Genomic DNA, 16,586 nt, shown 5'->3' on the forward strand with positions numbered 1-16,586 from the left:
ACATGAATTAAACTAGTGGGCGGCTCAGAAACAGAATCGAGTTTCTTATTCTTTTGGAACATTAAAATGTATAATAGATTAAATATACAACAGGAAACGTTACCTACCTCTTAAATCCCGGTTAATCTCAAACGACTGTGATTGGTCCATTCTGACCAGCATTGAGAAAAATGACAGGTATCATATGATCACGTCTAAATAATGATACTGAAATCGCTTTTGTTGTTGTTGTTGTATTTTTTATTTTTACTCTTAAACATTGTAGCTTACCAACTGGCCAATCCTGAATGCATTTGATACATAATAAAAACATTAAACGAACTCAAAAAAGGAAATCATACTAGTTTTATTTTCTCACATTGCTTTTTATTTTTCATAATTTATAGATTTTTTTCTCATATCCCAAATAATACTTTCCATCTTGATTAGCCTTATTATATCCCTATCAGTTTTTTTTTTTTTTTTTTTTTTGGCGGTAAGACAAAAGTGTTAGAAAGCAATCTTTATTTTCATCTTTGTGTGTGTGTGTGTGTGTGTGTGTGTGTGTAAATAATCAGCTTATAAATTGAAGTGTTTGAGAACAACCAGAGCAAATTCTTACGGAAGTATTTTACACTAGTCAGCATCTGAAGTGGATCAAAAAAAGTTGTCCTGAGACAAGAACGGGTATTGTTTTGGTTTTAGGACACCTTTGATGAAAGGTTTTGATCCACTTTAAACGCTGACTAGTGTATATTCTTTCATAGAAATCTCTTAAATTACAAAACGAGTTAATTAATTCGTTTACAGTATAGTACAAAAATAGCCCATAATAGAAATTACCCATTACAGGCAACGTCCTGAACTCATTGACTGTTAATATAGAATTTTAAGGCTGAAGACAGCGACCTCTGCTGGAATAAAACATACCGTGACTGGAGAACCTACCTTGTTTTGTTACCTTTGCTCGAGTGATACAATGTCACTTATCATTTACTCAGGTTTATTATCGTAGTAGAGTTGAGTTTGTAAAGTAGTGAAACATTTGACTGTATCGGTTAGAGTCCATATTTCAATGCCTCGTTTTCGTTTACTTTAAATCTCATTGATTATATTGATAAACTGAAGCTTATGGAAGACTCAAAGTCACCACAAATATAAATAATTGCATTCTTTCACTCCACATTTTTTAAACGTGGACATAGAATTTAAAATAAAGCAAACATTTTTTTTTTTTTTCCCCAAAGCATGAGTATGATCCATATTGACTACAGGCATGTTGTTCCAGCGCCAAGTATTAATATATTTCAAATATATTTACACATTTAAGCAGTCTTTGTTATATAGAATTTATGTTACTTTTTCACAATACTAGACCGTAGTCAGGGATGACAGCATATTAATTTTTATGAGGCTCGACAGACTTTTATAATGGTACGGGATTCAAAACTCATCTTTCAATCAATTTTGTGGGGGTTTTGTCTAGTGAAATTTGTGGGCTGAGCTCTTGGCATGTTGTTAAAGTACAGTATACATCAGTGGTCTCAAACTCAATTCCTCTGCAGTTTTGATCCAACCAGCTCCAAATCACACCTGCTTGCAAGTTTCTAGCAATCCTGAAGACCTTGATTAGCCGGATCAGGTGTTTGATTAGGGTTGGAGCTAAACTGTGCAGAGCTGTGGCCCTCCAGGAACTGAGTTCGAGACCAATGGTGTACATCGAACAGCCTCGTTTTTATTCGTCAAACTTCAGATTAATATGGCGCTGCTCTGACTAAGGTCTGTAAGAACCGGTGTCCTTATCAAAACATTCACAATTAAATACAAGTCATTTGTTTGTTTTCAGGGTGAAATGTGAGATACTAAAAGGACAGTTTCCCTCAAAAATGAAAACGGTCATCATTTGCTTAAGTTGTTTCACACATGCTTGTAGTCTTTCTTCTGTTGAGCACAAAATGCAGGTACATTCTGAAGTGTGTCGGTAACCAAATAATAGCCAGTAGCCATTGCCATAAAATAGATAAAAATAATATGGGAGTCAGTGGCTACAGTCACGTTTAGTTATCAACATTCTTCAAAATATCTCCTTGTGTGTTCAACAGAAGAAGAGACTCACATGTTTGGAAGAAGTGGAGGATGAGTAAATGATACAATTTAATTTGTTTTGTGTGAAATCCCCCCCCCAAAAACCGCCTTGTATTTAGATCACTTGACACCCCAAACCCAGGGTCTCCTCTTCAAATCTTTTATTCTTTACATATGCAAAACAATCACTCTTCACGCGTCTCCTATGTTGAGAATAAAGACTTCCTGTGTTTGACTCAGTGTATAGACCATTGTTAACCCAACAAAGATAAGACTTTGTGTCTTGAATTGACAAATTACCTTGTTCTCGAAGCTTACAACACAACTTCTGCGATAAACCAACTGCCAGGTTGAATTTAGATCAAATAACTTTTTTTGTTTGTTTTTTTTGTCCTTCAAATGACTCAAACACCATTTAGCTTCACAGGACAGAGAATAAATTCATCCCGTTATCCTGTGTCAACACATTCATTTCAAACACTGTAAGATGATACAATTTATTGCCATAAACGGTGTAGGAAAATGAAAAAAAACAAAAGAATAAAAACAGCTGACCTCTATTGTACAGTAAGAAAGAAAAAAAATTGTTGAACTTCCTCATTTATATCCAGTAAAATGCAGAGAAGGGTTTCCCATGAGGACTCTATACTCGATCCACTAGGAGATGAAACTACAGCGCCTGGCGTGTCTGGAAAATGTGTGAGCAGTTCATTTTTGTTCAATTAGCTTCATATGGAAAGGCAGTACTGTGATGGTGTTATGGTTCATAATTTCTACTATATTTTCGTCTGGAAAGAAATACATTGCCGTCAAGCCGTGGATGTCGCTGTAGACTGTAGACCCTTGTGTCACCAACCAAACCTATCATGCATACTCTTCTAAATGAATGAAACATGTGGCACATTGTTCCCGAAAGCTCTGGATGAGCCAGGATTTGGTCAGGTCGGGAAAATCTTTCGTAAAGACGAGGCAACAAGAACTCAAAAAGCTCTTCACTTTGAAATGGTTTAATTAAGAATCAAGCTCAACGTTTTAATCCTCAAATACAGTAAAGAAATTTAAAGAGCAAAATATAAAAGGACACGGCGGCAATTACGTCCGCGCGTCTACAAATTCAAAAACAAAGATACTTTGGGAAGGGAAAGAGATGTCGAAGTCCTTAAACGCAATCAACCTGGAGATGCCATCCTCCAAGTTTGGGTTCTTTGAGGCGTGTGGGAGGAGCCAGCGAGGACAGGCAGAGGCGGAGTTAAGACTATGCCCCACCCCCTTTCTAGAGCCCCCACATCCATCTTTTTAAGCCAATCGGATGAGGGCTTGTTTGGATTCGAAAGGAGACCAGCACCTCGTGCCCCTGCCTGCATGTCACTGAAGTCTTTGAAAGATTTTATGGTGATCAAAGCCAGTAGAATCCAGTATAGCCTTCCGGAATAATGCAGCCACACTGACACAGATATTAATTCTTTAGAAAACGGAAACATAAAACAAGAACAAAATGGTTACACAGGATCCATTGTAGGAGACGGTGAAATTTGCACATGAACATTTTAACAAAGCAATATTAGAATCAATTCAACACAAACAGGAAGATTGCGCTGTGTAGATCTACTAAGACGAGCGGCTCCGAAACCGAACACTGACTGTACAGCTGGACTACGTTGTGCTTTAACGCCAATTTACACACACCGTGAGGACTAAGGAGAGGAGAAGCACCACATGTACAATCCAGTGTGCGTTCGAAGGTTTGCGTATGTGAATCGGCTGAAATCGTGAGGGAGCTCGTGCCGCTGTCGGAAATCACGCCAAAGAAAAATAATAATAATAATAATAATCTTCATAAGTGCAGTCCGTCAAAAATCCAAAGAACAAAATACAAAACAACGGTCGTTCAATCCCATAAACCTAATACTGCTGTTATGAATGTCAACTGTGGAAACATTAGCTAGCTGCCCCACAAGAAAATCACGCAAACCAAATCAGTGTCGTCATTTTTCGCACGATAAACGAGCTCGACGCGTGTAGTTTAGTCTACAGCTATAAAAAGCCAGAAAACAAACCAACAAACAAAAACATTTAAAATCAGTTTCCATTCCATTTAAGAGAGCAGCTAAAAAAAAATAAGATATTAGAAAAAACCTTTCGGATCTCACCAAGGATGTTAAAGAACTTTCCCCTGACGAAAACTACAGTACAGAGCAGGCACTAATTACAGGGAAGCAAAGGTGGACATAAAACCATTGTTAAACAGTTTTGCCATGCATTCACGAGCTGCTCGTTGGTGTGTGCAGGTGTCATGACGATTGATCGATGTGGGCGTGGTCTGTGTGTTTTTCCCCGTTAAATGAATATATATTAATATTTTTGTAGTCGTGCGATCTGAATTCGTAGAGACTCCGTTCATCTCTAACAGGTAGGAACGATGACAGAGGCTTTATCGCATTCCCGTTGGCATGATACGTTTTTTTCGTCGTCCCCGGACCTCGCCCTTCCCTCCCCGTATATCCCTCCCTTTCTTTCTCTCTCTCCTCCTCCCTCCCTTCCTTCCTTTTGGAGCGCCGAGGGAGGATGCAGTCTCTTAGTGTTTGTCTTTGGGAATTACCTCCTCCCTGGGTTTGGCACCCCCAAAGATGGCCGAGTTGGGATTGGCCACTTGGTTAAGGGGAGCTGCCACTGTACGCGGCTTCAGCTGTAACCTTGGTCTCTGCGCTCTTTCCTCTGCAAAAAATGAGAAATCGAGATATTAGGTGTGATTCTTTAAGTCACGCAAGTGTCAAAAATATCATTTAAAGGTATTGCAACCCATTTTACTTCTGAAGTTGGGCCATCAATTGGAAATTGACCGGATCAAAAATAAAATTGGCCCTTCAAGAACAATGGCCACATTTATTTGAGCTTCTGACTGAATCCATTTCTTTGCATTGATTATTTGCATTAAATTATACTATATTCATTTAAGTGATAGATTTCAGCTGCATTATACCCTAAAACAACACTCAAATAGTCATGTTGCTATGGATGCAGCAATATTACACTAACATAGATAACTGATATGGTAAAGGTCTAGTTAACATTAACTCTAAATTGCTGATATTAACAAATTGGTTTATGTTGGTGTACAGCTGGAAGTCAGAGCATTTTACTAAAACATGGCAAAGATTTTTTTTTTTCCCCCTTTGAAATAATGAATTGTCCACATCCACAAAACCAACCATCTGTATACACACCTTGGCAACAGAATCACCATTGGCCAATAAATGTGTTCGTATGGAAGCTTTTTACATTCACATGATGTGATTTGTTTTTTTAAGTTGTGCTTTCAAGTCATAAGAAAAAATATATATATATTATCCATGTTAGAACTTGCAGTGTTTCAATCAGTCAATTCTGTAAAAAAACAGCAACAATACTACCAATGAAATACTACTACTAATACTATATAAAACAATCTAAGGTCTGATAAGCTGCTCATAAATATTAAATGCATTATCCGTGTTCGCTCGAATTGACTTGCAGAAATTAAAATTGTGAGCATTAGCCAATGAAATCGATGTTTGTGCATTAGCCCCGCCCACTACTGAAAGAACCAGCCAGCAATGGCTTTTGCTTGCTTTTTAAGACTAAATTCTGAATGAACCCAGTCATTTTGAAAGCTATGCAAGACTCTAATGACATAGTGAAACTTTTAAGTGCCCAGTCAGTGTGTTCAAGTGCAGGTGAATGGAGAAAAACTTACTCTTAGCCTCTAAAGCCCAAAGTATACTTTGTTTTTGTTTTTTAACGTGTACATAAGCATATGCCTTCGGACAAACACGTGGCACAGGCGGTCGACACATGAGCTCTAGAAAGCTTCATCTTTGTCCAGCTCTACTTTTAAGTTATAAACAACAACAAAAAAATCTTTGTACTCTTTTTAAACTAAAGTTGCAGCTCTCTCATAACCCTCTCACAAGCACTCGTCAGCACGGCCGTCTGTTGTTGTTCAGTCTCTTTAGTTTGGTTTTCTACTGTGAAACAGCAGCCCAGGCCAGTGCTGCCACCTTGTGGAACAACTGATTCGTGCAAAACACATTCAATGCACATCGCAACCTACAAGTACAAAGTACATGCGGTTACAAAAATCAGGTGGTGCTTATTATTCTGGTGTTGAAATTTGCATCACACGTGCTGTACACGGTACCTTGCGGACGCATAAAAAACAAAACAAACAAAGTACACTTTGAGCTCAACTCAGACACTGGCAAGTGAAATCTACCACTTTAGTAGCCAAAGGCTAACATTAGACATTTAGTCACCTAAATTGAAAAATTTTTGCTTATGCAAATGATTTGCTTGCACTGTAGAGGTTTGAGCAGGAACATGTACAGAGTAAATAGGGTCCATTTTGATTTCATGTTGACTTTAAGGGTGCTTTTACACTTGGTTCGCTTGCCTGGTCCGAACCAGAGTTCGATTGCTCCCCCTGCCCCCACTGGACTGCGTTCATATTTTATTTGGTTCCGAACCGCGGTTCGTTTGCGTCATCAAGCCAGCACCGTTTACCCCGTTGCTTAGTAACAACGGCGCAGGAGGCGGCGGCAAAATGCATAACATTGCTCTCTGCACTTTTATATATTGACGTTTTAAACCGTTCGTTTTGTTTAAAAAGCTTCAGTACATAACGGTACTTACGTCTGTCTTACGAATGTACTGCAACTGCACTAGAGAACGCTGAAGGCGAACGGAAATGAGACATACAGCTCACAGCGCGTCAGTCACGCTCATCAGGAAAGTGAGCAACACACACATTTTTAATCAAATAGTGCGCCATCAATAGCGGTTCACTTCTGCGATTTGGTACGATTGCGTTCACATCAGCAGCGAACCGCACCGGAGTTCACTTGAACTGTACCCCAGACCACCCTTTTTAAGCTGAATCTAGTACGGATCGCGGGTGCGCACCCGAGGTCGGAAGACAGCGTTCACATCATCCAAACCGAACTCTGCCGCGCACCAAAAGTGTTAGTGTGAAAGCACCCTAAAGCACATATATAGAGGTATCTTTTTTCAGAATAAATAAATGTGACACCGTCAGAGGGTTCTCTGAAGTCTGTCTGGCCTCCGCGAGGAGGTCCATCTCTGAAGCGTCCCATGCCTCCACCTCCGCCGCCGCCTCCGCCTCCGCCCCCCCTTCTGTCGCCAGGGCGACCGCCTCCTCGACTCCTCCCACCCATGAAGTCATCATCTCTAAATCCTGTGGAAAGAGGAAGCGTCAGTAACTGGTCCGTCATTCTCCCACTCCACAGCGAAGTTGCACCAAAATACTGATCCAGGATTGGCTCTGGGCAAAATATCACAGTGCTTAAGAAAAATGATGTCTGATCCCAGATCAGTATCTACAGGCAACTTCAATCTGGGAGGAAATCTGACTGCAGACCAGCAGGGAGACTCCACTGACAACATGATTGATGGCAATGAGATGGAGTCCCTGAGAGATCAATGTTCAAAAATTAACTAAAAATATATGAAAAAGCCACAACATAAATATGCAATACCAAGATCCCTGCTGATAAAGTCCTGCAACTCAGGTTAATGGAATATTCTGGGTTGTTTTCAACAAGGTTTAAAACACTACTTCCTCAGTTTGTAAAAGTGGGTGAGAAAAACCATTTACTGTAATAGGGTGAATGTCACAAAAACAGCCACGTAGCGTCAATTATTTTACCCCAAAACCAAATAAAAATAAGCAGCTTAATTTGCATATTGAAAAAAGCCTATTACAGTCCATTATGATATTTTTCACTGATATTTTAAATGACAAATAATTTGCTTAAAATATATTTAATATTTTATGTACACATCATGGGATTGTGTTGTTTTGAATGTATGCTGATTTTTGTAACATTACACATCCCCCCCCACCACCCCAAAAAAAAAACATCGAATGAAGTAATGAAAATCTTGTCCAGTAAATTTATTGCAAACATGTTTTCTGATCATTTTTACAAAATGAGGAACACATCTGAATTGTCTGTGGTCGTATCATACCACAGATGTGTGCTATATCAGATTCTTGCTAAAATCTAGAGCTAACTGTCCAAAGGTTCGAGTTCTTGCCCATTTCACTCGGCGCACCTCCTCCAGACTGGTCGAAGTCGTCTCTGGAGTCACGTCCCCCTCCTCTGGCCCCACGTGAGCCACCACGGCCTGAAAGGGACAGGGGGCTGTTTAATAGGGGCAACAATTCAAAGCGGAGATCAGGGTGAAAGAGAGGACCACCCACAAAACGGCTCAACTGAACCAATCAGATCATCTGCCAACAGCGCTAACAGGAAAACACCAGCAGGACAGGCAAGTTTAGCCTATAGGAAAGCACTTCATTTGTTAGAGGGGAAGGAAGAGCAGCTAGAAAGGCTTTTGTATTGAGGGATGAAAAAACAGAAAAGCACAAAAATGTGTGAAAATGAAACATGTACATGAACAATGACTGTGAGAAGCCTGGCTTAAAGGGACAGTTCACCCAAAAAAAGACATTTGCGTCATTTACTCACCCTTGAGTTGTTCCAAACCTGTATGAGTTTCTTTCTTCTGCTAAACTAAATATTTTGAAGAACGTATTGGGGACCAGAAACCGTTTGATTACTCGCATAGTTGGAATAACTTGTGTGAGTAAATTACAACATTTTAATTTTTGGGGTGAACTATCCCTTTAAGAAGTGCTGTTTTTGTGTAGTATGAGCAGTGAATTAAATATTTGTAGCTATATGCAATTGCAATATAACCAAGCAGAGACAGTTCAGAATAAGAGACAGAAGACACAAAGTGAGCACAAGCTAATATTGAGCATTGCTAAGGGTTTGGCAGTACAACCGAAATCCTAGTTATGGCACATCACAAAGAATTTATTACAACATCATATTTTCTCTAAAATAAAAGATAATAACGTCTAATAGCAGTCAACTGTGGCTGGGCAGGTCACAAAAAGTCTGTCTTTTTCACCTGAAGATCAAATTGCCTTTTATTGAATTAAAAAAAAAAAAAAAAAAAAAAGTTGTGTAACTGAGCCTTTCACAGAATAAATTCTTAATAAACCATCTGACTCTATAGTTTTTTTTTAAACATGATATTACTGGAAGTATTTACTTGCATTTTATAAATAAACCTATAACTATAAATGCTAATATACATGACAATATATTTTATTTTTATTTAAAAAAAAAACAAAACTAGAATATTTCTCTAGAAAACCTGATACACACAGTTTAACAGAATCTCTACTAGGTTGACAATTATAATGTAAATACAATGGGAGCGGCCATCCCTAGCATTGCTCATTTCTGAGAATATAAGGACCACAATACAGGTGCTGGTCATATAATTAGAATATCATCAAAAAGTTGATTTATTTCACTAATTCCATTCAAAAAGTGAAACTTGTATATTATATTCATTCATTACACACAGACTGATATATTTCAAATGTTTATTTCTTTTAATTTTGACGATTATAACTGACAACTAAGGAAAATCCCAAATTCAGTATCTCAGAAAATTAGAATATTACTTAAGACCAATACAAAGCAAAGATTTTTAGAAGTCTTGGCCAACTGAAAAGTATGAACATATGAACACAAGCAATATACCGGCAGTAAAAAAAGAGACAACAGCACTAATGAAAGCACAAGATAAAAGATTGCGCTAATGCACGACAGTAATATTTTGATATATTGGCGCACACACAGTACCTCTGTCGTCTTTCCGGAAGCCGAAGCCTCCGGCGCCACGTTCTTGCTTTCGGCCCTCTGCGATATCCACCCTCAAAGATCGGTCTCCAAGCAGCTGTGGAAGAACTTCATACTTAACACACCACATATCAAACAGTACACCAGCGTTCAAAAGTTTGTGGTTGGTAAGATGTTTTTAAACTGTTCTGAATGAAGCCCCTTATGCTCAACCTAGGCTACATTTATTTGATAAAAAATACAGTACAATCAATTTCTATTGTAATGTTTAAAAACATTTTCACAATATCTTTCCATATTCAGCATCACATGATCCAGTTCAGAAAACATCTAATATGCTGATTTGGTTCTCAAGAAACATTCATCACTAATGCTGAAGTCAGCTGTGCTGCTTTTTTATTTTTGTGGAACTTTTGTTTTGATTCTTTAATGAATAGAAAGTTCTGAAAATCTTTGGTAACAATTTAAAAATCTTCACTGTCACTTCTAATCAATTTAAAGGGATAGTTCACCCAAAAATGAAAATTAGCCCAAGATTTACTCGCCCTCAGGACATCCTAGGTGTGTCTGACATTCCTCTTTCAGACAAACACATTCAGAGTTATATTCAACATTGTCCTGTCTGTTCCAATCTGTATAACTGCAGAGGCGGTTGAGCGCATGACGTAGGCGCCACGTAAGCTCTGGGGAGTGCGTAGTGTCACGAGACTTGCGTTGCGCCTTTCTTGAAAAAAAAAAAAAAACTGACATGTTCCCAGAATTGCGAGTTTATCTCACGCAATTCTGTGAAAAAAAAAAAAAGTCAGAATTGCGAGATAAAAAGTCGCAATAACCTTTATTTTTTATTCAGTGGCGGAAGCGGGCTTCCATGATTACCTCTGCATTAAACAAAACAAAGACAATACTAGAATAAAGTGTAATTAGGTGACTTACAGCGCCATCATACGTCAAAGCCTCTTTTAGAGATTCCAAGTCTTCAAACTCTACATAACAGAAACCTGGAGAACGAAAGCAGATTAAAAAAAACAAACATTAATTCAAGTTACATTTAACAGCGTGTGGTTTCCCTGAGGATCAACCCCAGGGCCTTGGTGTTGCTCGAGCCACGTTCTACCCGCCGAGCAACAGAAAGAGAAACTAGCCACACATTTTGAGGTTTGATTCTGTCCGCAGCACAAAGTTTAGTACTAATAATAAGCAAACAATATCCCTCAGTAATCATGCGAAGGTCAGCCCACCTTTGAACTTGTCTGTCTCCTTGTCTCGCACTAGTCGAATGCTCCGGATGCTGAGGTCTTTGAAGATGGCATCTATGTCTCCTTGCACTGTGTTGAAGGGCAGGTTGCCGACGTACGCCGTGTAGGGCGGCTCTGTGGGAAGCTCCTTCTGCTTTCGGGGCCCGCCTGAGCCACCGCCGCCTCGGGGTCTGCAGTCCAAAAACAAACAACCTGATCAGCTCTACACCTTCTAGAAATAACACCACGCAGGTAAACTATTTTTCTCGATGTCGTGTGATTCCAGCAGGACTCAAACGCTGCAAATAAAAGACGCACACTGACTGATGAAGCCCACCACGACCACTCACTCGGCTGCTTGACAGAAGAGCGCCTCTCCGTCCTTTCAAAAATCTACAATGAGTCGCTTCAATCAATCACACACACTTCTGATGGTTTTGTGTCACATAACATCCCGAAAAACCTCACATTCACAAGAACACATAAACCTTGCTTCTGATAGACATTTGTTTTCCCGCCATTTTTGTCAGCAAAAAGAATGCATTAATAAATTGTGGTTGACCAGTAAGTGTTTTTCCCAATGGCACATATTTTCAATGTCATATTTATATCAGTAACAAATTAATTTTTCCATTAAGGGGTAATTTTATTTAATGTTTACTTTATTTAAATATATGCATCATGCTTTAAGGGAAATTGTTACATTTAATCAAATGCATTTAAAATACCAAGACACTAATCAAATCAGTATCAACAAATGTCCATCTTTGTATTACAGAGGCAGTGCAAAAACTGCATTTGAAGTGTTTTTAGGTGCATTATTGCTGCTTAGAGATGAAAAAATGCTTTTACAGTGCAATTACAACTAAATAATGCTGAGATGGTTTCAAAAACATTTAATGAAACACTTTAAACATGAAACTGCCAGAATATTTCTTAATGAGTCAGTCATTGAATCATTCACTCAACCAATTCATTGAAAAACAGATTCATTCAGCAGAACGGTTCAACTGCTTTTGTTTAGAACGGTTTTCACTTGTAAAAGAGCAAAAAATATACTATAAAAAGATACTGTAGATTTATAGAAAACTTGTATAACGTCACATTTAAATGTCAATATAAAATATCACATTGACAATTGTGCTGATATTGTGGATGAACGGCACACTCTCTCTCATGTGATACAGCTTAACCATCTCATGTATAAATATACAAAAACTCTAATGTTACTGGCACTTAGCCCCAAGTCCCTATTAATTTCTTACCCTGATATAATCCCCCTCCCCCCATTATAATAATTTCTGAAGTCAAGCCAACACTTAAGACAAGCATGCAGTAATCAGTGCTAAAAAGTGGAAAGGGGATTTACAGAGATATCATGTAAAATAGATCAAATGTATGGCTGTTTCTACACACTAAGAACATTTTTCAAGAGTGATTCAGAGAAACTAACCAAGAAAAATAGTGCTGTCAAATCATTAATCGTATCCAAAATAAAAGTTTGTTTACATAACATGCAAATGTACCGTTTATATTACATATATATAAATCCACTCACTCATGCATGTATATATTTAAGCAAAATCTGAAACAAATGATAAAATATTATAATTTACATGAATATAAATACACGTAAATATTTTCAAAATATATACTGTATGAGTGTATTTAAATACACAGTATTGATTAAATATACACAATACATACACATATGAACAAAAACGTATTTTCTGATGCGATTAATCGTTTGACAGCAGTAAGAAAAAAAAAAATGAAAATGCCTCTTTTCTTGCATGTGAAATCTATAAGTCACAAATGATTTTTGTGTACAGCTGAATGGTTTCAGATCTCCGCTTGTAAAAGCCCCCAATTAATGTGTTGAGCATATAACAGAGCACCAGTTAACACCCAAACCCTTCACTTGAGAACGGCAAGCAGCAAGAATCGCTTAGACTTCCAAATACCTGCAGTACTTCGACTCTGTGCCACATGAGGCCGTGCGTCCATCTGCTTAGACCCTGATGTTGCACAAAGCACTTTTCACATCAACGACCTCTTCATAAATCTGAAGGTTGGCATGGATTTTAGCGTATGCATACACTAAACTCAAATCTATGTGCACACGTTTTATAAACGAGGCCTCTGAAGCTAAAAATGATCATTGACGAGGCTGACTGTTTATTGTGAAACTGGAATGTGGGTGTGCGGTCACTTCAGTTCGTCATCAGCTCATAACGGTCCAGTCAGTGTGCAGACAGTAATCTTAAAAATCACCAGTATCATATTGGTTTAGCCCAGACATTGGTCTATCATTGGTAACGTTATTGTGTGATGCTACTGGACAGACACAAAGTGCTTTGGACAGAAATATTGCAGAAAGCATCTTCTTAATTTGTTCTCTGTCTGTAATAGTAGATTAAATCCCATGCAAAGCGAATCTGTGAGCTTCCGCTGGGATCCAGTATACTACAGACATTCCTCTGGTGTCAAGAGCAGGCCTGAGACGAGTGTATAGCATGACATCTCCGCTCCGTCTGAATGATACGTGACTGCTCAGAGTTACTCAGAAACATTCATCATCAACCACCGCAAAAACCCACGCGACCTTAAAATACTGCGGCCGTAGGGACCAGATGGAAATACCATGGCACCATCATACATAGATGATGTTTGTCATGCCATTAATCAAGCAAGATTCGGCTGTTTTAAGCTTGTATAGATCATCTAATCACTGTACAACTGCTCAACCTGCCCAATACCTGAACTTGACAGCCTTGTCAATTAATGCACAATACACTTTTGAATGATTTTTGTGATTAATAGAAATCATTATAAATGTCTTTAATGTCACTTTTGATCAATTGAATGCATCCTTGCTGAATAAAAGTACTAGCCTACTCTTTCAGATCTCAATCTTTTGAAAAGTTGCTACGAGCATTCAAAAGTTCGTGCTCAGTTCACATTTATAATACTGCAAAAGCTTTCCATTTCAGCTAAACGCTGTTCTTCTGAACCTTCTACTCAAAGAAACCTAAACAAAAAAATTCAACATTGATAATCAGAAATGTTTCTTGAGCAGCAAATCAGAATGATTTCTGAAGGATCGTGTGACATCTGAAGTAATGCTGCTGAAAATTTAGCTTTGATCACAGGAACAAATTAAAATATATCAAAATGAGATTACAGTTTTCACTATTTTTGTTAAAATGAATGCAACATTAGTTCTTTTAAAAAGACTCATTCCAAACTTTAGAACAGTAGTTTGTGGGGTTTTCCCCTCATTAGCAATAATGCAGCATGGTCAGGGAAGGCTAAAGTACAAAACAGAACAAATTCTACCAGGTTTCCATACATCAAATAAGCACGTACTTTCTGTTTCTATATTCAATAACTGATAAATGCCACGCACGTCTGTGAGGCAGCGCGCCGGTATGCAAATAAAGCCATGTGACATGTGCATGCCATCAGGTCGATCTGAAGGACGGAAAACACAATAAATCTTAGTTATCGTATGGACTCATGCTGTTGATCCGAGAACAGCGTGAGCAGAGGCTAAACATTCATTTGTACGGACGTGATTATTTCCATGTGCACTGCATTTCAACGATACCCCGAGGTACTTCAAATAATAACGTTACTAACGTGCACGTCCAGAAAGATGGAAGCACCAAGGTATTTTTGTGGAAATGAGAACAATTCCACTCATAAGCAGCAATGCAGTGGGACTGAAAACAGCAGTCAAACCCCTGATCGAGGCCCAGTCAGACCGCGCTAAAACACGCCAACACACTGTCGCACTGATCATTCACCCCGATTATGACACTAATAACCATATTCAGTAGCGATAAACGAGCAGCAATGCTTTACATAAGGTCTGGGTGGACTGAAATGCTGAGTACGCCGTGAGACATGAAGCCCATGTGGGCTGAGTTTGGTGGCCGGCCTTCATTCATCATAGCGGGAGCTGCTGCGTGGCCTAGCCCCGCTCGATGTCCCGCAAACCCGCGCTCGCACGCGCCTCGCCGCCGCCTCCCGCCACTCACGCGCCTCACCGCTTCCCTCACGCGGCCTTCCTTACCCTCTTCCCCCGCCGAAGCTCCCGTAAGCCCGATCCCGGTCATCGTAGTTATCGAAATCCGCCATTGACGAAGATGCTGTCCAGAGAAAGCAGCAGTCTGACGCTGAAGGACCCCAAAATATACGGCTGCGAGGTTGAGCTGCCCTCTGCGTGCCTGAGACGTTGCCAGTTGGAAGTTTATAAAATACATTTGAGTAGTAATATAGTAAATAGGTTTAAATTATCAAATTATGACTTATGTATATTCATTTTGGAGTTTGTATGCAAAAGCATATTTTTAATCTGAGTAATGGACGGTTTTTCAATCGGGCAACGGCGAGGAGACTCGAGATGCGATTTAATGAGTTAGTAACACAGCTAACTCTTTTTGGAGGAACGCATCGGTGGGGATTCAGTGTTTCGAATGTTTTAAACGAGTTCACCAAAAAGACTCAGTGAACCTTTCTGTTCTCGCACCAGAACCAACCCCTGGATAAAATTATGGAATCACCACACTTAGATGTTGTTTACCTAAATGTTTTACTTCATAACAAATAAACGAATCACAGATATCACACAAAACAATTTTTGTTTAATAATTCAACATACTGGTTATGTGAAACATACCTCATAATATATATATATAAAAATGGAATCATCTACCAAAACACACAGTTAGTACTTTGTTGTTCCTCCTCTTGCTTTTATGACGGCCTGAAGTCTTTGGGGCATGGACTTCACTAATGAAAAACTATATTCTTCATCAAGCTGGTTCCAACTTTGTCAAATAGCGGTTGACAGATCAGCTTTGCAAGATGGAGCCTTGTCACCCTGCTAAAAAAAACCCAATTGAAGCCCAATAGAAACCATCACAGAAATTCTACTGGTTTCCATTAAAATACCATTATAAACCATTAGCTTTTTCCAGTAAAACCATTACAAAATTCCTTTTGGGCATTTTTCCAATAGAATTTAACATCCCACCAACACTCTCAGAAATAAAGGTACAAAAGCTGTCACTGAGGCAGTACCTTTTCAAAAGGTACACTTTTGTACCTATTAAGTTCAAATATGTACACTTTAAGAACTAATATGGATCTTTAAGGTACCAAAATGGACCCTTTAGGTACAAACATATACCTTTTGAAAAGGTACCTCCCCAGTGACAGCTTTTGTACCTTTATTTCTGAGAGTGTATAGAATCCATCACATATCAGTAGACACCATTATAACCATTAAATCCATTACATTTTCTATTGTGTTTTTTTTCTACATTTTCTACAGCGTTAACACTCTTTGCTCTGTGGCAAGGTGCATTATCATACTAACATCATTATCATCAAACTTCTTTTCTGATGATGGAATGAGAAAAGTGTCCAAAATTTCAATTTACACTTGTGTAAGGATTGCCATTTCCCCGGGTCCTTCACCTGACATGCAACCCCATATCATAAAGGAGTTGGGAAATTTGGTTGTTTTCTTCAGGCAGCCATCTTTACACATTTCATTAGA

At 38.7% G+C, this 16,586-nt stretch overlaps 1 protein-coding gene across 2 annotated transcripts; it reads right to left on the bottom strand.

The window, feature by feature from the left end:
• Positions 1-2,547: 2,547 nt before the first annotated feature.
• On the bottom strand, positions 2,548-15,256 carry eif4h (eukaryotic translation initiation factor 4h). 2 transcript variants are annotated; one of them, XM_058744999.1, is made up of 8 exons: positions 15,096-15,256; positions 11,021-11,208; positions 10,716-10,780; positions 9,786-9,879; positions 8,158-8,247; positions 7,130-7,294; positions 4,664-4,779; positions 2,548-3,526 (listed from the first exon to the last, which is right to left on the bottom strand). In XM_058744999.1, the coding sequence occupies exons 1-8, from the start codon at positions 15,158-15,160 to the stop codon at positions 3,521-3,523; spliced, it is 789 nt and encodes a 262-aa protein (XP_058600982.1). In that variant the 5' UTR covers positions 15,161-15,256; the 3' UTR covers positions 2,548-3,520. The 2 variants fall into 2 exon arrangements, with proteins under 2 accessions (XP_058600982.1, XP_058600983.1); XM_058745000.1 differs by lacking the exon at positions 2,548-3,526 and having other exon boundaries at positions 4,625-4,779; positions 8,176-8,247.
• Positions 15,257-16,586: the final 1,330 nt, after the last annotated feature.

The sequence above is a fragment of the Onychostoma macrolepis genome, chromosome 15, assembly GCF_012432095.1.
Source record: "Onychostoma macrolepis isolate SWU-2019 chromosome 15, ASM1243209v1, whole genome shotgun sequence".
Taxonomy (NCBI): Eukaryota; Metazoa; Chordata; class Actinopteri; order Cypriniformes; family Cyprinidae; genus Onychostoma; species Onychostoma macrolepis.